Below are 20,931 nucleotides of genomic sequence, written 5' to 3'. Positions count from 1 at the left end.
GTTGGAAATAATATAAGTGTTGGCTGATGCAGCTTGCTGGCAGATCTTGGGCCTGATGCAAATAATGAGCACTCCTCTATTGTATGGATGCAAGTCCCCTGATATTAATAGTTGGTAGTTGTTTGCATAGATGAGGGAGGGGGGTGTCGAATGCAGGTCCTTGAAAGTTTGGAAGGATGGGGGTTGCCAGTGGGGAGCTGTAAATGTCCACCTGTCTGTGGAGGGGTATGGAGTATTTGACAGCCTCAGTTATGTGCGAGTATCTACCACTGTACTGTGTGTGTAATGGGTGCAGGTTAGTTCAGGAATTGGAGGCTTGTCTGGTAGGATGGAGTGCAAGTGGTATATGCTGGGCAGTTTGTGGGGAAGACATGGAGGTAGATGGTTGTTGCTGTTACTTCCAGGAGAGGTACTTATTTTAGCACAATTCCTGTGTTCACTGATCAACATTAAAGTGTTACTAAACCCAGTAAAATTAGTCTGTATATGCAGTAGTGCATGCTTGTTATACTCACTGTGGAACCTAAGGGGTTAATTCTCTGCATTGTGTAAAAATACTGTTTGATCCTGACTTCTCTGATCCTCTCCTTCTTCCAGCGTCCCCCTTGATAAGTCATATCATGTGGAGATGCTCTGCACACGCACAATTTGGTGTGGATTGCTAGAGAGGTTGTTTTTTCTTAGGAGAGTGCATGTGATCAGTACAGGGCCAATCAGCACTGTCCAGACAGAGGTCAGGGGTTCTGCATTCTCCTAGAGTAGAAAGAAAACTCTTCCTACAAGCTTTAACCAGTGCTCTGCTGAACACTGAGAGAAGTCATAAGACTGCTCTAACTGCTGATGAGAAATGGTATTTAGCAGTTTATATTTACTAAAATAATTGCACTTCCATGTTGTGTGTACTGTGGGAGACCAGATATAGTGAATGCAGGGTCCTGAGTTTAGTAACACTTTAATAGTTCACTGTCTAGTTTCACCCATCCCTCCTACACGCTCCCGCAACTCAGGCCTCCTTGTTGGTCCTGTAATGTGATGTGACCAGTGTTGTGATGTGACTTTGACCAGTAGTGAGGTTCAGAAGGTAGAAAAAATATTTAAATATCATTTCACCTACAAATACCTCTGGATCCGCTGACCATTTTAACGTGTGATTTTTCACTGAAGGTAACTTCTGTATACATGTTTTTCATCAAATGCTCAGTTTGAGCATTTAAGTTTCATCTGTAGTCTGAAAGCTTGAAATGCACCCCTGTGTTATCTGCTTCTTCGCAATTTCCCAAAGACTTGTTGGGGAGACTTCCCTATACTTCCTGTCCTGAAGACAAAACAAGAAGTAAATGGAAATGTATCCAGAGTAAGGGGAAATTGGTAGCTGTAACTAACTGGAATAAGTGCCCCTATGGAAATATTTCCCATCACTTTTCTCTGGCAACCAAAACATTTTGGATTTTTTATGTCCTTTAGAGAGATTGACTCTCCCCAGCAAGGACACAGCTATAAAAAACCTGAAAAGTAGTTATACCGCTAGCTATATGAACAAAAAAAGATTGAGCTTTAGATATGCTTTACTAATTTCACTTCTCAACTTTTGAATCGATCACAGATCAAGCATAATAGGCTATAAGAAATATTTTTTTTTTTTAACAGTTGACTTGCAAGTGGAGAGTAAAGAAAATCAATGGATGGGCGTCAGTGTACAGAGTCAAGGACCAGGAGGCAAAGTTGTGGTACGTGCTATCAAAATCTTTTATGCTTAATCAAAATATGAAGGTATATCTCGGCTTAGTACATAGCAAGAAGGAAAACCATAGGCACGCCAGAATGTTTTTAGCCTTACCTTTCTCTACTATTTAATTTAATCATTCCTGTTTTTATATTTTCTTGCTGGCTAACATGACATAATAATCTGATGCTTTTACTGCAAAGTCAAAACAGTTGTTTTGTATATGTATAGAACTTATCATGCATAATACAAATCAATTATTTAACAAATGTAGTGTGCTTTGCATGTAGGTACTTAATCATAGAGGATCTGTTCTGTGGAAATGAACACTAGGGCAAAGCAAGCCTGCAACCATCTGCAGTCAAAATGCACTGTTCTTCAAAAAACATAGAGCTGCCATTCATTCTTAATGGAACCCCCAAGCGTCTAAAAATGCAGTGCCTTTGTGGGTGCAGAACCACAGGGAAATCGCATGCTGCACTATGCAATTTCCCAGGCTATTGTGTTTTCAGAATGCTGCAGGAACATTTTCCCTGCATGAACCATGGGCACAGCAGCCCATTCAAATGAATAGGCTGCTTTCCTCCGCAAATGTGGCCCGCAAACCCACAATAATGTGAACCTATTGACTGTAAAGCACAGACTCTCTCTCCTTCTGGTTTTTGTCTCACTTAGCACCAATACCACCAGATCATGTGGACTTTCATATAGACTTTTGTATAAAATATTGACATATAATTATCCCACTTTGGTAGGGATTTGGACACTATTATTCTATACTGTCAATTATTGGCTTAAGCGCTACACTGAGTGTTTTTTGTTTATATATTTTGAATATTTACCACTGTCATTCGGAAATACATCACCTGGTTTTATCAACTGAAGGTGTAAATAAAGAGCCATTATTAAGATTGATTTTGCTTCTTTCTATTTCCTTGGATCACTGGCTTGCACTGCCCTGTGGAGCTAATTGGAAAATGGTCTGAGTGAAGCAACTTTGTGTTGCAATATATTGTATATAGATAAAAATGCAACAATTTGGTGTCCCCATTAAATGACAGACATGTGCCCATCGATATGAGAGGAGAAGATTTGTGAATTCTGCCCAGGAATCTCGAGATATCACAGGACGATGCTACATGCTGAGCCAAGACCTCACTATTTCAGATGACATGGATGGAGGAGAATGGAACTTTTGTGATGGCCGTCTCAGGGGTCACGAGAAATTTGGATCCTGCCAGCAGGGTGTTGCTGCAACATTTACAAAGGATTATCATTATGTTGTGTTTGGGGCCCCAGGAACATACAACTGGAAAGGTATGGTGTTTCTGCTTGACACTATGGATTTGATTTACACAAGGGACTACAATTCTGAACTATGATCCTGAGCAAGATGACATATATATATATATATATATATATATATATATATATATATATATATATATATATATGGGTGTGTGTGTATATATAAATTAAAACAAACAAATAAATAAATACAATATTAAAATTTTTTATATATATATGTTATGAAAAAATGAGTCGTTTTGGTTATAGTTTGTATAGTTACTTTGTAAACTTTTTATATTATTATTATCTTTTTTTAGATAAACTTGTTAGCAAATTACCTGAAAATTACAGTGCATTTTTTGTAAACTGAGAAATGTCCTGTTAATGCAAATTCAAAATGATTACTTTATACTGCGGTGCTATTTTTTTTTTTTGCTTTTTTGTATGATTGCACAATTTTGGATTCTGTGCATCTGTATCCAACCAGCTTACATTATTATACAGAAATATTCTTCAGGTAATGAGATAAGATGTTTTGCAGAAAATCACCAATGTATTTCTTAACATGCTTTAGAAAACAGTAGCTGGAACAGAATGAGTTGTAATGGAGAACAGATATATTGTACTATTACTCTAATAGTAATAAATAACTTCAATTTTGTAGCTGTGCCCAGGTAAGTCCAGGGATCTCACAGGGACAATTCTTAATTGATGTAGCATCATAGAGTATATTCATTTTTTTCAGTTCTGTAAAGCCTGTCTGCTTGGAAAATCTGGGAAAATTAAAAAAAAAAATCAGACATTAGGCTCTAGCATTACTTTTAAGGCTAAATTATAATTTTCAGTTAATACAATTTTTAATTATTATTATTATTTTTAAGTCATTATTTTATTTAATTTTTGCATTTTTACATGCTTTCTCTTCCATTTTTTTTTTCATGATTGCATTTTGTATATAGATTAGTGACTTTTAATATTTAGAAATTGGCTTTTTGTTGTACAAATCAGATAACACATTGCCCTTAGAAGCATAACGTTGCTGACCATGTGAACTGCACAGTTTATGAACATTATTCTTAATTTAGTACGTTATACACTAATACAGTTTCATACTGCTATAGTTATTGGCACCATAGACTTGCTCTGTGCAATGGTTTTTGTTCACGGTAACATATAGAAATAAACAAATATATACAACTATAGTTTCTTTTAAAAGCTTTCATAGTAATTTTTTATTTTGATTCATAGCATTCTTCCACTTGCCTCGCCTTCCCACGATCAGCTTTGTTTCTGTAACTTGTTTTATTCATTTGTTTTGGTTTATTTGGTTATTCTCATTTTCCATGATTTACTTTATTTACCATTTCAATCATTCAGGAATTGTTCGGGCAGAACACAGAAATAGCACATTGTTGGACGTTGGGATTTTAGAAGATGGTCCCTATGAAACTGGTGGTGAAACAAAACGCAGTGCTGATTTAGTACCTGTTCCTGCAAACAGTTATTTAGGTAACAGTTTTGAGATCCATTTATGAGATGTTGAGCTGTTGATCCCATTACAAGGGTATGCTGGCACATGTAGTTCTTCTATACACCTTGTGGTGTTCTCATGAATGCCAGTAAGAAAGATCGATTAGCAAATCAACCAAAAGCAGAATCTGCCTTTGCTTCACACATCCAATCAGGTGCAGAGTTTCTAAATGTGTTAGTTCTTTAGCACATGATTGGGTGTTAGAAATGAGTGCAGGCTTGTTTCATCAAGTGTGAAAACTTTAGAAGAGCTTTTTGTTAAAGCTGAACTCCAGGCAAACATCTAAATACACAGAAGCAATGCATATCGGAGTTGTATTACCTGGTACTGGGACTTTAAATGCTTTTGTAGTTTATCAGTTTGGAGCTAACCGTAAATGATGGACCTAGAATTATTGCTGTCGCTCCAACATTCGCAGTTAAATATAACATGTGGCGCAATTGCTATTTAGATATACATGCGTGCCCTATGTATGTGTTTACATTTGTGGGAGAGTGCAGGAGGACTGGGTTGCTTTTAATTTAAAAAAATAAAAATATACATTTTATTATAATTTTTTTTTTTTTTTTTTTTACTTTTTTTACTTTATTTTTTTTATTTAACTTTATAGCTATCACAAACCTCCTACATCATAGCACTGGACAGGTGACAGATTTCTCTTTATGAAGAAATCAGGGGTCTATTAGGCACCCCGCCAGCACTGTAAAGGTAATCAGGTGGCCATACAGACTTTTACATTGAGGGCTGGTTCACACCATAGAAATGCAGTCCAGATGCATGCACATTTTTGGCACATTCTGGTGTGCTTTTGATGCATTTGTGACGCGTTCCAGTGTGTTTTTGATGTGTTCTAGTTAATTTTTTCCCCCTCTCTTTTTCTTCAATTTCAATAGTGACATGTGCATTCCAGTGCATTTTTGATGCATTTTGGTGTGTTCCGGTGCATTTTTTTGATACGTTTTACTGCATTCCAGTACAGTTCTGTGCAGGAAAAATGCAGCCTATTCTACTTTTTTCCTGCAGCTGGAACGCACTGGAACTGCAAGCACTGGTGTGAACTATCACATTGACAACCATATAACCTACTTTTTGTGCGTTTGGATGCTGAGAAAAAAGCTGAGATCCACCTGAACAAAACAGATACATGCTCATGGTTGCTACTACACAAAAGTCCTGAGAGTTTAAGTAGTTAAATAAATGAATGTAATGATGTATCAGTGAATACAGAGCTGCATTATGTGTATTTTTATATCTGCCTGGAGTTTAGCTTACATAGCTTACATTTTGTCTATCATTTTGTAAATATGATTTTGTTGCAGTCATACAATGGCAGGCCAAGTTACAAGGTAAGGATGAATGTTTTCAGGGTATTGTTTTGTAAACACAGAAGTCTTCTCTGTGCTTTGCTCTTTAACCTTCAACTCACTCTTTTTCTGTCTTCTTACTGTTATGAAAACATCCAGGTCTCTTGTTCATGACTACAGTGTCCAGCACTGATCCAGATCAGTTTCTGTACAAATCTGAACCCCCACGAGGCAGGGGCGACAACATCTTAGATGTAACAACTAATAGCTACTTAGGTTTGTGGATGGAGTCAAAACAATTTGGTAACATCGTCATTCATGACCTAGCCCATTACTGTCACTGATATCACTAAGTCATAACAGTTAAAAGCCAATCAAAATTTTAATCTACACCAGGGGTCTCCAAACTGCGGCCTATGGGCCAGATGTGGCCCTTTGTTTGCTTTTATCCGGCCTTTGGGGCACTTTATCTTCCACTGATATGAAGCACTATTCCTTCCAATGATACCAACGATGGGGCATTATTCTTCCCACTGACACAAACGAAGGGGCGCAATTCCTCCCACTGACACCAATGATTGAGCGCTATTCCTCCCAATGTCCCCAACGACGGGGCACTGTTCCTCCCACTGACACCAGAAATGGGGCATTGTTTCTCCCACTGACACCAGCGATGGGGCACTGTTCCTCCCACTGACACCAGCAATGGGGCACTGTTCCTCCCACTAACACTAGAAATGGGGAACTAATTATCCCACTGACACCAATGATGGGGCACTGTTCCTCCCACTTACCACCAAGCCTAGGGTATGCTTTACTCCCACTGATGCCATGGCATTTTCTACTACCACTGGCCACAATCTGGCTCCCCTAAAGTTTGTAGGGCAGTAAAATAGCCCTTTCTTTAAAAAGTTTGGAGACCCCTGATTTACGCAATACATTACATGACCTTCTAAAATATTATTGCCTTTAATAAAAATTTAAGTTTTGGTATGGGAATGTTAAACATACTTGATAGCAGGGTATGGCAGTGGTTCTCAACCACGGAGCTCCTGCCTCTCTCCTGCCTCCAGCCAGCTGCAGATCCCCTAACCTCCCACAGTGCCTTCCAGCTGTCATAGTGCCTCCCGCCCTCCCATAGTGGCCCACAGTGCCCCACAAATTCCCACAGTGACCCTAGACCCCCTGAGAGACCTCAGTGCTCACAGTGCAACTCAACCTCCTACAATGCCATCCAGCCCACTGCTGTGCCCCCTAGCTTGCTTTAAAGCCTTCAGCCCCCACATAGTAACCCCAGTTGACACAGTCCTCACAGGGATCTACAGTCCCCCAGCCTCCTGGAGAGACCCAATCCCCCAGAGTTGCCCCCAGCTCCCTCCAGAAACCTCATCCCCACTAGGGCCACCACGTTTGCTGCAAAGTCCCCAAACATCTTTAAGAACCCCAATCCCCCACAGTAACACCCAGCTCCATCCATAGCCTACCTGCATTTCAATACATAATTTGTATTCCCATACATTTACTGTGTGAAATGTTTTTTAATATTGGGGCATGGAAGGTTTTTGGAGAACTTACTGGGGCCTGGTCTCAATAATTTATAGGATTCCTAGTAGGATATAGAATGCAATATATCATAGGCAAACCCAAGAGCAAGTGAGATGGTTGAATCATCTTCCATTTTGTCATATCATAATACAATTTTCATTTGTTTGATTCCATTTGATTCATGGTCCACAAAACATGAAGTATTACCTAGTTATTTTTGTCATGTATGTTATTCTATCATTATGTTGTTTTTTATTTGTTTCTATGATTCTTCCCAGGGTTTTCATTGGACAGTGGTAAAGGAATAACCTCCAAGAATGAAATGACCTTTGTTTCTGGTGCTCCACGAGCCAATCACAGTGGAGCAGTTGTGCTGCTAAAGAAATATCCTCCCAATGAAAGGATGCTATCTCCAGAGTTCATATTTCAAGGGGAAGGCTTAGCCTCATCCTTTGGTTATGATGTGGCAGTGATAGACCTTAACAGTGACAGGTAAGATGTATTTTGTGGCTATTGTTAAATAGTAAAAGAGTTGTATTCTCAAATTCCTTTGTACTATTATAGTCTAGTCAAAGTTCACCAAGCTGAAGGCCCAGTTAGTGTATACCTTGCTCTTATTTATGATATTTAACCTGGAAACAGCTTTTCTAAGTCTGTTTTCAGTTCTTCAGCCTTATACTTCCCTAACACCCTCACAGACTGCATGAATTTCGGTCAGATCCTACTAAAACAGCCAAAATTGGAGCTATGGAGGACCTTGCAAGCACCACCCAGGTTGACAAAAGTCAATTTTAAAATTGACTGAGTTGGGTAGAAAATTATTGGCTGAACAGGGACTGTATCCTACTAGATGCAGTTGTTTATTGGCAGCGCCATTATATTCAGGCATCCGGGGGGGGGGGGGCTGGCTGCCTGCCTGAGTACAATAGCCAGCAGTGGAGATTCCTCCATCTATGCTGTTAGCGAGCTTGTGTGAACTAATTAATTTCATCTCATTAATCCCCCAAGCAGAATGAGAAAACAATCATGTATGACTAAAGCAGACCACAGATTATGCAAATCAATCTCTCATACAGCAGGCGAGGAACGCGGGGAGCCTTCTCTGCCAGCAGAACACAATGATCACTGCTGGCAGCTATACCTGCTGGCAGTGATTGCATGAAGAAGATCTGATCGATGGATCAACTTAAGTACAACCAGCCTGCCCATAGATGCATAAAATTTTGGCCGGTTCAGCAGGGATTTGATACATCTATGACTGGCTTAACTTTATTCCTTCTCTCTTATCTTTATCTCCGAAGACTTCTTGGGTTTTTTCAGGCTCTTTAGCCTTTTTTTTTCACCTCTTCTGTACAGATATGTTCTCTCCCCATATCCACATACCCACCTTTTCCGCCACTGTTTCTTATTTTTCCTTCAAGATAAACTGTTTATTGTCCAGAACTCCTTTTGTCTTTTATACCCCTTCTCTTAACTGGTGTTAACTTTGTCTCAATGCCTCATTCAGTAGAATTGTGTCCTCAACTCTCGAACTTCAATGTCCATTTTATCTCTCATCAGCAGCTCAGTGCTTCCTTTTCCTAGCAAGTTCCTGCTTAGTTTATGAAAACTAAAGATAACCTATTCCCATTCAACTTCTAACGCTACAGATAAAATGTACTTCAACAGAAATTATGCAGTTAACATGATTACAAAATAAATTGAGGAAAGCCCCTTATTACAAACAGGGTATATTTGTTTTACATGATTTGGCTGTTCTACCTTGTTATTTCATAACCTTGTTTTCATTTTTGCTTGGATATCATTGTAGTACACTCTAAAAACTAGATAAGATATTCATCTTTAAAAATGAACTTCTTGTTCTTGGCTTGAAGATATGGGATATTTTATCTAGAATGCCAGAGATAAGGGTCCTTCATGTAATGCAAAGTGCATAAAATTCACATAGGGGCTGATCTACCATAGCAGTCCTTTTTATACTACACGTTCATCTATCTGTAATTTATAGAATTAGATCTTCATTTTCCAATTAATTGCCCATTATTTTCAGAGGATTTGCCCTAATCGCCCATTGTTTTTTAAAGGGGATTCACCTTATTCTTTTAATTTTTTAAATAGGATTGAACTATGACATTTAAAGTTGAAGTTTGTCCCAAATAAAATGAATAGCTTCTCTACAGTTGTGCAGGCAGCTGGATCCTGGCGAAATGCTTTGTGCAGGGATTCCCAGTCCTCTTCTTGCTCCTGAACTTCTGCCACTGTGATGGTGACTAGCTGTAAGTCTTCTGTGAAGCTGCAGTGAACAAGCTCCAGACGAGACTCACCCTATACAGAACAAGGAAGAGGATGGGGCATCCCTGCACAGAAGATGCAGGATCCAGCTGCCTGCACAGTTTTTTTGTTTTTTTTTTAGATAAACTTCAGCTTTACCAACTTTTAACTTTTCTTTTAATGTTGGATAAAGTAGAAAAACCCTTGAAACACCTTCAGTTCTTACTACCCTCTATGTCCCCACTAGAAAGAGTTCTGTTCACTGTCTGGTCTGGGTCTGGTGTCACTAGCAGAAGAATTTAGGGTATCTTCTCGATGTGCTACCATAGAAAGCTGATTTCTATGTGGGCGCAGTTGCGGGCTCGCTCCTGAGCTGGGCTGTGTGTGTCCATTGAAACACACAGAGCGGCTCATCCCCATTTCCTCCTCACTGGATTTGATTGACAGCAGCAGGAGCCAATGGCTCCCGCTGCTGCCTCTGTCCTATGAATGCAGGGAGAGAGAGGAGAGAGCCACTAGAGAATGGCACAGCGCTGGAAGTAATTATAAGGGGGTTGAAGGGGTGATACAAACGTGCCTTTACAACCACCTTAATGTAAAACTATATGTAAACCTATGCACTGAAATCTCTTATAGGCTTCAACGTGTTGACTTAATTTCAAATGCAATTTCAATATTTTTAAATCCATTAAATTGATACCTGGTGACTGCTATAAAGGTCCTTGTTTAGGCACTTCCTGGTTTAGAGTGACAGCGGTTTGTCCTGTTTCCCAGTTTTAATGCTGTGTTGTCAATAAGATCATCTTAATCAGGTGGTCATGATTAAGTGTTAAGGGGAACTCGAAATGCACTGACCCTTTTCTTTCCCCCCCACTATGTTGTTCTTGTTTATTTTGATTAAATAAGTAATAAAGGTGGAGCAAGGAGTGTGGCCATTCCAAGCATTCTTTATGTACCCGTATGTGCAGTTGATGAACTAGGTTGGAACCTTTGTGAAGCAGCAAGTGGTGTGTGAAACTGTGGGAGAGGCACAGTTACCTAGAGCAGTGATTCCTTTAGCCAGTAAGATCTCTTTCTGTTTTCTGGTTAAGGTTGGGCACAAATGGTTCAAATTTCAGCCATTTAGTCCGCAAGACAGAAAGAAAATCACTCGATTTTCTTATGTACGCTAAACAGCATTGATGGAAGGATCTCCAGTAACTGCATATGATAATTTTCCACCCAGTTCAGTTGAGTTTTACAACTTTTGTCAAGTTGGGTGGTGCTTGCAGGGCCACCCATTGCTTGGATTTTGCTCAGTTCAGCAGGAGTCTACCAAAATTCAAGCCCTCAATGGATGGCGCATTATTGCTTACTGGGTCAGCTCCCTGCTCAGTGGACAGAAGTGTGGCTACAGATCCACTTTCCACTGTAGAGGTTTTAGTTGGAGAAGTAAAGGAAGCCCATTGTAGATCCAGGAAGATGAATCAGGTTCTCTGTCTGCCAGCCTGTCTGGCTGTGCAGTGTGAAATGTCAGTGAACCACAAGTCTGGCTGTTCAGAATTACAAATTCAATAGCAGTTACGCTGGTAAACATATATGTATTTCAGTTTGACTCCAGTTTGGAATGCCTTATCATCTGTAATTTTCTAAAGACCCAATAGCCTCCCCCTTCCAAACTTCAAAATGGCTTTGTTTTGTAGCTTCATGAATTTTGGCATGTTGATCAAACCTGCACAAAGGGATTTCCTCTAGTGGAACTCCTGCATTTGTTTTCTATTTATAATGTAGGTAATTAAAATCCAGCCACTGTTACCGAACTACGGGGAGTCTGCTTTCACTAGCAGTAATGTGCCACTCTATGACGTTAACAGCAGATTAGAGAGCCAACAGAATATTATAGAGACCCTCCATGTGCCGCAGATCTGCTAATATTGTAACCTGCTGGCCTGGACCTCACATCCTTCCTGTGAGTCAGACGCTCATTCCACTGCCATGTACGTGAAATGAAAAATGCTACATTAGAGCTTATTTAGCTTGGAGTCTTTTTATTCTCCAGTCTACACAGCTAATATATTAACTACTCCAACCAAATCTTTTTCTTTAAGTGTGAAGGAAGGTTGAAAATAGGAAGTAAACAAAATCTTGTTAAACAGGTCATAAAACCTTTTAACTAACTATTGTAACTGGGTATTGATAAAAATATATTTATAACCACTCCAGCGGTAAAAAATATATTTGCATCAGCAACAACCTCCACTGTATAACCATACATACTTTTTGTGGGTCCAAGATTACCCGCGTGGTTGTGTTATGTGTATAATTTTATCTGAACTGATCCCAAACTCAGCATTCTCTTTACTTTTTTGCTCTTACTCTGGTGCCTCCAAAAAGCTTGTATGCAGAACACTTAGAATAGATGAAAAAGCACAATTGTGCAGACTGAGCTACACTTTGACTTCTGAACATTTATTAGAACCTCATAAGTATGTATGAAACCTTATTTAACAGATATCCCAACTCAGGTTTCGGCATCCTGGCTTCATCCCATGAGGAAACTGAAATGGATTTCAGTTCTTGTGGATTGCATTCTTTGTTGATTGTTGACCGAGTGTGGACTGAACCTTTATACACACTTGCTTCTAGCTACATTTCAGCATACATCTCAATTTTCTGAAATGATAAAGAGAGACACCTTCTAGTATGTAGTATGTAGGCAAATGACACAACCTCGGTTGCTTGCAGACGATGATTGGCTAAACCACATAAGTGCTTTTTCTGACCCTTATTGTTCCTTTATATTAGCCTTCAAATATAACAAATGCAGTAATTTAGAGGTTGGATAAAAAGTGCGGCATAACACTTTGGTTGTATTTTTTGAATTTTGTAGAGGAATGTATACATCAGACCAAAAAGAGGGACAACTAGAGATGGAAAGGCTTGGAAAAAACTGGCAATATTGGGAAAAAAACTTTCTTTTTTTCAAAGCCGTATTTTCGGGAAAAATTGGAATAAAAATGAGTGTGGGATATGTTTTTTTTACAATGATAATATATCTGTGACATGGTATTCAACCTATATAACATGAAGACTTTATTGAAAGATTTCTAAGACTTTATGTAAATTTGATCCCCAAGAAACACATGACTTGGTACTTGGTGGAGAAACCCTTGTTGGCAAGCACAGAGGTAATATGTTTCTTGTAGTTGGTTACCAGGTTTGCACACATCTCAGGAGGGATTTCGGTACACTCTTCTTTACAGATCTTCTCTAAATCCTTAAGGTTTCTTGGCTGTCACTTGGCAACTTGAAGTTTCAGCTCCATCCATAAATTGTCTATAAAATTAAGGTCTGGAGACTGGCTAGGCCACTCCATGACCTTAATGTGCTTCTTCTTGAGCCACTCCTTTGTTGCCTTGGCTTACATTGCTTTGTAAGTGGGCAAACGTACAAAGTCTGCAGGGGATCAAATAATTCTTTTTTGCCACTGTATAAGAAATCTTTGAGTCACAGACTTTCATTTGTTATGATGACCAATGTGTGATTTTCCCATAGTTGGCAGGATATTGTTGTTGGGGCCCCTCAATATTTTGATAAGGCTGACAAAGAAATCGGAGGTGCGATCTATGTGTATATGAATGAAGCTGGCAAATGGGAAAATGTTCAGCCAAAACGAATTATTGGAACCAAGGACTCCATGTTTGGCATTTCTGTGAAAAATATTGGAGATGTTAATCAAGATGGCTACCCTGGTAAGAAAATATGGTATAATCTGGTTATATTCAATGAATACATGCAGTACTTGCAGTCAGTTAAAAGGAAAAATATAAAACACTAGAACAGCCACTCATGGTCATCTGGACTGGCTCTTAGGTTGTTGTATTATGAACGTGCATGCTGTCACCAGACACCTTGGGTCCATTTTCCAAGGCTGGAATATTCCTGCTAACCCTGTATTTGTAGTGGTGCTAGTTCCTAAAAAGCTGAATAACATGAAAATGTCTAAAAGAGAAATTGTAACTTTTAGGGCTCATGCACTCTGGACATTGTCTTGAGGCCTTCCTCCTGGCAAAAGCATTTTGGAAAAACAAACCCTTGACACTTGTAAACGTATCTAACGCTTTTACAGGAGTTAGGGTACATTTACAGGTGTCAAGCTTTGAGTCGTTAATTAATTTCATTGGACAGAATAAATAATTTATTCTGACCATTGAAATCAACTAACAATCAAGTGTTAAATGCGCCTAGGTAATGTGCATTTGCATGTGTTTGCACGCATTAACGCGTTTTAATTGTTTTTTCTGCCAAAACTCTGCTGCTCCTGGATGCAATGGCAGTGGATTTTTTTCCTGCCTCTTATCTCTCCTGCCAGTAAATGCTGCTAAAAGCCTACAGTATGTGTGCATGGACACATGGGTTGATTTACTAAAGGTAAATACACTGTGAACTGCAAGTGCAATTGCTTTAGATCCGAGGGAAAGCTCTGAAATGAGGCAAAGCTCTGCTGATTTCTTTCATCTGATCATGTGCAAGCAAAAATGTTGTTTTTTTTATTTTCCTTGAATATTCCCCTCAGATCTAGAGCAACTGCACTTTCAGGGCACTTGGAGTTCCCTTGCAGTGCACAGCCTATTTGTCTTTAGTAAATCAACTCCCCTGGCTATCATGCACAGAAGTTTAGAGGCAGGAAAAAAAAACGCCTGATGCTCCTAGAAGCAGCTGCAAAAATGCCCTGTGTGCATGAGACCTTAGTAAAAGAGTATCACGCAGGAGTGTGAGCTGTGAGCTTCATCTACTGCCTGGAAATGAAAAATATAACACATTCATATCCAATATTTCACCTACTTGACCTGAAGAAATATATTGATTTTTGTTATTCCTGACCAAAATAAAAATATGCAAGTTCACTATACAGTTTCATCAAATGAAGACATTTTGCTGTGTTATAGAATTTTTTGCATCAGGTGACAAATTTCAGCATTATGAAACTTTTCTGTACAAGATCAGGTTCAAATATTTTAAAAACATTTTTTTAGTATACTAAAACACCATTATAATTCCTCTTAGATATTGCTGTCGGAGCGCCGTATGATGAAGGTTTTGGAAAAGTCTATATTTATCATGGTTCCAAAACTGGAATAATAGAGAAACCTGCACAGGTAATTTTTGTCAATTTTCATTTGGAATGTTTTTTTTTTTTTACTTTATTTGTAACTAACCTTATTCTAACTGTAAAGTGGTTGTAAAGCCTCAAGGTTTTTTGCAATCTATGCATGAAGGTAAAAAACATTTTGTGTGCAGCAGCCCCCCCCTGCCCCTCCTAATACTTACCTGAGCCCCATCTTGATCCAACAATGTGCATGAGAGCCTCTCCCTTCTCATTGTCTGAGACAGCAGTGGGAGTCCTCCCACTGCTGTCATTCACAGCCAGTGAGCCAATTAGGACAGAGAGGGGCTCTGCATGTGAATGGACATGCAGAGCAGCAGCTCGGGAGCAAGCCTGCTTGGGTGCCCCCATAGCAAGTTGCCTTCTGTAGAGGCAATTGGCAGGAGAGAGAGGCCAGGAGCGGGGATCCCAGAAGAGGAAGATCAGGGCTGCTCTGTGAAAAACCATTGCACAGAGCAGGTAAGTATGACATGTTTGTTGTTTAAAAAAAATATTGCCTTGAATACCACTTTAATCCTAGCCAAGTAAGCTAGTTTCCATAGGCTCCAGCTGAAATATACACTATTACCTCATGATTTGTACAAAAAAAGTGGGGTAATTCCCAGAAGTCATGCAGCCAACGCATCTGAAAAAGCAGACATCTAACTTTTTAAAGGAATTGCCCTTGTTGCCAGTTGAAGTACCGACTCTGAACATGCAGGGCAAACCAGCAGGTTCACTTAAAGGGAAAGTTTGTCTTTAAAGTAGAACAAACTGCAGTACTTTATTTTATGTGTATCTGTACTCACGTTTCCCCTGAAAGTCCCACTAATGCAGCTTCTGGTGACAGTGCGGCAATGATACTGCACTGCTCCTAAACACAGAGCAGCATTGTCACTCTCGTGCAGCTAACAATATATGAAAAATATAGGAATGGGGAGAGTTGAGGAGTTCAGTGAGACACAGACAACCTTTAACATGCAAATTAAGTTTTATCCCTTTCCCCCATTTACCATACGAGAGGAAAGAGATATACAAAGACCGTACGGATTCCTATCCAACATATTGATATTTCCAGGTTCATGTTGTAGAAAGGTGTATGTAACATGTATATTTACCTATGAATACATTCTCAACTCCACAGATGTATCTTCTGGTGAAGTCAAAGCCTTTAATCCTATGTAACACCTATTACAGTCTAATGCTTTGTGTGTTTTTTCTTTTTTTTGAAGATTATTGATGGGAAGAGCACAAAAACTCCGACGTTTGGTTACTCTATTGCTGGAAACATGGATCTAGACAAAAATTTATACCCAGACATAGCAATTGGATCTTTATCAGATTCTATAAATGTTTTCAGGTAAGATAATAATATGGTTTCCACTAATCTATACTGTTATGAAAGCCCCATAACTTTATGCCTAATTATTTTCTTTTTTAACTAAAGGGCACGCCCGGTTGTCAGCATCAAGAAGACAATTAAAGTGACACCAGAGAAAATTGACTTCAATAAGAAAGATGTGAACTGTGCTGCACCAAGCAAAATCTGGTAGGGAGCACCTCAGAATCACAAATGAGAACAACAACATATACAGTACACAGGACTCATTCCCAGCCAGTCATATTTTCCCTTTCTTCCATTTTGCATGGGGTGAATGATGGGATGAAACTGAAAGGTTGCCAGGCAAAACAAGAACACTTTCTCCTGTGACAATTCAAAGAACCTAATTGCTAAAATCTCATTTTATTATTATACAGTATTTATATAGTGCCAACGGTTTGCTCAGTAATGTACATTATAATGGGAGACAGTACACAAGACAGTACAGTAACAATACAATACAATACACGAGGGGTGCGAGGGCCCTGCTCCTTGGAGCTTACAATCTAGGAGGGAGGGGATAGTGGTACAGGAGGAAATAGCTGTGGGGGATGGAGTGGTGGGAAGAGCGGAGGAGATCAGCAAATTAGGTGAGGGCAGGGTAGGCTTCTCTGAAGAGATGGGTTTTCAGGGTGCGCCTGAAGGTGAGGAGGGAAGGTGACAGTCTGATGGATTGGAGTAGTGAGTTCCAGAGGATGAGGGAAGCCGTGGAGAAGTCCTGGAGATGGGCATGGGAGGAGGAGACCAGGGAACTCGAGAGAAGGAGGTCTTGTAAGGAGCGGAGAGTGCGTTTTGGGTGGTAGATGGATATCAGGTCGGTGATGTAGTTAGGGGCAGTGTTATGAACAGCTTTTAACGTTAATGTTAATATTTTGAATTTTATGCGTTGGGCAATCGGAAGCCAGTGGAGGCATTGGCAGAAGGGGGTGGCAATTACGGAGCGGCTGGTAAGGTGGATGAGTCTGGCCGCAGAATTCAGGATAGACTGAAGCGGGGATAGCCTGTGTTGGGGTAAGCCGGTGAGGAGGGAGTTGCAATAGTCAAGTCAGGAGATGATAAGGGAGTGATTGAGTTGCTTAGTAGTTTCTGGAGTTAAGAACGTGCGTATTTTGAAGATGTTGTGGAGGTGGAGTCTGCATGAATTTGTCAGCAATTGGATCTGGGGCTGGAAAGACAGATTGGAGTCTAGAATGACACCTAGTACCCTGGCTTGCGTGGTGGGGCTGATGGTGGCGTTGTTGGTCGTGATGGAGAGGTCGGGGGGGGGGCGCGGGCTGGGGGGAAAACTAGGAGCTCGGTTTTGGCAAGGTTTAATTTGAGGAAGTGGAGTGACATCCAGTCTGATATGTCGTTCAGATGGCTAGTGATTTGGGCGGAGACTGAAGGAGTGAGGCGAGGGGTAGAGAGATAGATTTGAGTGTCATCGGCATAGAGATGGTAGTTGAAGCCATGGGAGTGTATCATTTGGCCAAGGGAGGAGGTGTAGATGGAGAAGAGAAGGGGCCCGAGGACAGAGCCTTGGGGGACCCCAACAGAGAGGGGGAGTGAGGGAGAGATAACAGCGTTATAGGTAACACTGAAGGAGCGTTGAGATAGATAGGAAGAGAGCCAGGAGAGAGCGGAGTCTCTGAGGCCAAAATGTAAGCTTGAATATGATAATTTAATTTCGAAAGGTCCTTGTTCAGGATCTTCCTGTTATAGAGTGGCGGGGCTTTGCCCGGTTCCCCAACCATGCCTGTAGCCTTGTAAAACAGGTTTTGGATAGTCTACTAGCTGTTTTAACACAAATTGCACAGGCAAGGTCCATTGTTGTCATCGTCAGCCAACCAATCCTTAAACATCCAATACAGTCACTGATGGAGTAAATGTAGACTGAAAGCAACTGCATAGAGGCTGCAGGAGATCTACAGCACCGACATGCAAACAAACAATGAAAAAAAAAGGGAGAAACAAGTATTTTAAAAGAGAAAATTGTTTATGATATGCAATGTTTTAGGAAACTAAGAGGTCTATTATTCAATATTGTTTTCACCCAAGATCCATACAACATTTACTCAAGGCTTACACATTTTTCTAATGTGAAAAAAAGGGTAAATCTTCGGCGAAAAAAATAAAAAAATTGAGTGCTGTGGTTCTGTTAGAATTTGCATATACACTATATTGCCAAAAGTATTGGGACATCCGTCCAAATCATTGGATTCAGGTGTTTCAATCACCTCCATGGTCACAGGTGTATAAAATCAAGCACATAGGCATGCAGACTGCTTCTACAAACATTTGTGAAAGAATGGGTCGCTCTCAGGAGCTCAGTGACTTCAGGCGTGCTACTGTGATAGTTTGCCACCTGTGCAATAAGTCCATCCGTGACATTTCCTTGCTACTAAATATTCCACGGTCAAGTGTTAGTGGTATTATACTAATGTAGAAGCAACTGGGAACAACAACTCAGCCACAAAGTGGTAAGTCACGTAAAATAACAGAGCGGGTCAGTACATGCTGAAGCACACAGTGCGCAGAAGTCACCCACTATCTGCAGAGTCAATAGCTAAAGACCTGCAAACTTCTTGTGGCCTTCAGATTAGCACAACAGCAGTGCATAGAAAGCTTCATGGAATGGGTTTCCATGGCCAAGCAGCTGCATCCAAGCCTTACATCACCAAGTGCAATGCAAAGCGTCATATGCAGTGGTGTAAAGCACGCTGCCACTGGACTCTAGAGCAGTGGAGACATGTTCTCTGGAGTGGCAAATCGTGCTCCTCTGTCTGGCAAGCCGATGGATGTTTCTGGGTTTGGCGGTCTCCAGGAGAACGGTACTTGCCTGACTGCATTGTTCCAAGTGTAAAGTTTGGTGGAGGGGGGATTATGGTGTGGTGTTGATTTTCAGGGGTTGGGCTTGATCCCTTGGTTCTAGTGAAGGGAACTCTTAAGGCATCAGCATACCAAGACATTTTGGACAATTTCATGCTCCCAACTTTGTGGGAACATTTAGGGAAAGGCCCCTTCCTGTTCCAACATGACTGCAAACCAATGCACAAAGCAAGGTCCATAAAGACATGGATGAGCAAGTTTGGGGTGGAGGAACTTGACTGGCCTGCAGAGTCCTGACCTCAACCTGATAGAACACCTTTGGGATGAATTAGAGCAGAGACTGTGAGCCAGACCTTCTTGGCCAACATCAGTGTCTGGCAATCCAATGGACGTGTCTGGGTTTGGCTGTTGCCAGGAGAATGATACTTGCCTGACTGCATTGTGCCAAGTGAAAAGTTCGGTGGAGGGGGGATTATGGTGTGGGGTTGTTTTTTGGGGGTTGTCCTCACAAATGCGCTTCTGGAAGAATGGTCAAACATTCCCATAGACACCCTGCTAAACCTTGTGGACAGCCTTCCCAGAGGAGCTGAAGCTGTTATAGCTGCAAAGGGTGGGCCAACTCGATATTGAACCCTACGGACTAAGACTGGGATGCCATTAAATTTCATGTGCGTTTAAAGGCAGACGACCCAATACATTTGGCAATATACTGTATATGAGAGCTGAGATTTGTAGTTATATCCAGTTCTATCGCTCTACAGTGCAGTCTTGTCTAGCATGGGAGGGAACTTTCTCTGCTGAAGTTTCACTTTCACTTTCACACCCCACCCTCACCCTGTGACTGGACAGTAAAGGAGAAACAGCAAACTGATTAGATTATCTCTCTGTCATTCTTTTAACACTTCCTATCTGTATACATCTTGTACTGCAGCACACCTTGTGGTGCCTTCCTTTCCCTCAAGCTCTGCTGTACAGTGGACTGCAAGAACCTGAGGTCCAGATACTTACATTGCTTGCATTAAAATAACAAACAAACAAAAAAACGTAATGATGTATCAAAGAATACAAAGCTGTATTAATTTGTGTATTTTATATCAGCCTGGAGTTCAGCTTCAGCTAAATACAGCCAAATATGCAAACCTTTCTAATTAATGTTTTTTTTTTTATTGTTCAGTTTGACAGTTGACGTCTGTTTGTCATATACTGCTATCCCCCGTAATTACAATCCAGTTCTAAGTAAGTGCATCTCATTTATGTAATTAGTTTTACAGCTATAGGTAGTATAATTTGTCAGTATCACTGAAACAACAAGGATGGGGAACTTACTAAGGATGGAGCAGTTAGAATTTTCAGCAGTGCTGCATGGCGACTATTCAGCTTCTATCTTTCATTTTCAAAGTTTAACTGAAGAAGCTGAAGTTAGAAGCTGATTGATTATTATGCACAGCTGCTCCAGATTCAGTCTGCTTCAGCTTTAATAAATTCCTCCTTTCTTTCTTTCCATGTCTTTTGGGGTTTTCAGTGGGACTGTGTGGATGTTATGTATATATTTTCATTTTTTAAATATTCTTTCGCTCAGTAGCTGAATCTGAAAGTCACAAACACAATAATCTAAGGAGTGACCACCTCATTCCTTTGGACTCATCCATTGGAGATTTCACTGAGAAACAGTATACTGCCTCTATAGACAACCCATGATGCTTTGGAAATCCTTTTATCATGTATTAAATGTTATATGTATATATAGGTAGAAGTATGGCCTCCATTTAAAAAAAATGTGCTGCAGAAATTAAAGTGATACTAAATTCTTGTTTTTTTTGTTTTTGTTTTAAATAACAAACATGTCATGCCTACCTGTTCTGTTCTCCCTCCAGTTGGGTGCCCCCACTACAAAGCAACTCCATTCCTGCCCCTCCCTCTCCTGATTGGCTCACTGGCTGTGATTGACAGCAG

General features: G+C 40.3%; 1 protein-coding gene across 3 annotated transcripts in view; it reads left to right on the top strand.

Moving 5' to 3' along the window:
• Window positions 1-20,931, top strand: part of ITGA6 (integrin subunit alpha 6) — a 115,067-nt gene that overhangs the window by 55,877 nt on the left and 38,259 nt on the right. For 2 of the 3 annotated variants that reach the window (XM_089690504.1, XM_089690505.1), the window contains exons 3-11: window positions 1,648-1,727; window positions 2,785-3,040; window positions 4,391-4,522; window positions 7,672-7,885; window positions 13,199-13,395; window positions 14,711-14,802; window positions 16,022-16,149; window positions 16,237-16,338; window positions 20,153-20,214. In XM_089690504.1, coding sequence (XP_089546630.1) covers window positions 1,648-1,727; window positions 2,785-3,040; window positions 4,391-4,522; window positions 7,672-7,885; window positions 13,199-13,395; window positions 14,711-14,802; window positions 16,022-16,149; window positions 16,237-16,338; window positions 20,153-20,214 — 1,263 coding nt within the window. Of the gene's footprint in view, window positions 1-1,647; window positions 1,728-2,784; window positions 3,041-4,390; window positions 4,523-6,007; window positions 6,125-7,671; window positions 7,886-13,198; window positions 13,396-14,710; window positions 14,803-16,021; window positions 16,150-16,236; window positions 16,339-20,152; window positions 20,215-20,931 lie in introns of all 3 variants that reach the window. The other variant, XM_089690506.1, reaches the window with a different exon arrangement.

Source organism: Staurois parvus, unplaced genomic scaffold (assembly GCF_062004578.1).
Source record: "Staurois parvus isolate SC_StPar_1 unplaced genomic scaffold, SC_StPar_1.0 ptg000530l, whole genome shotgun sequence".
Taxonomy (NCBI): Eukaryota; Metazoa; Chordata; class Amphibia; order Anura; family Ranidae; genus Staurois; species Staurois parvus.
This window is presented reverse-complemented; position numbering and strand designations above follow the sequence as displayed.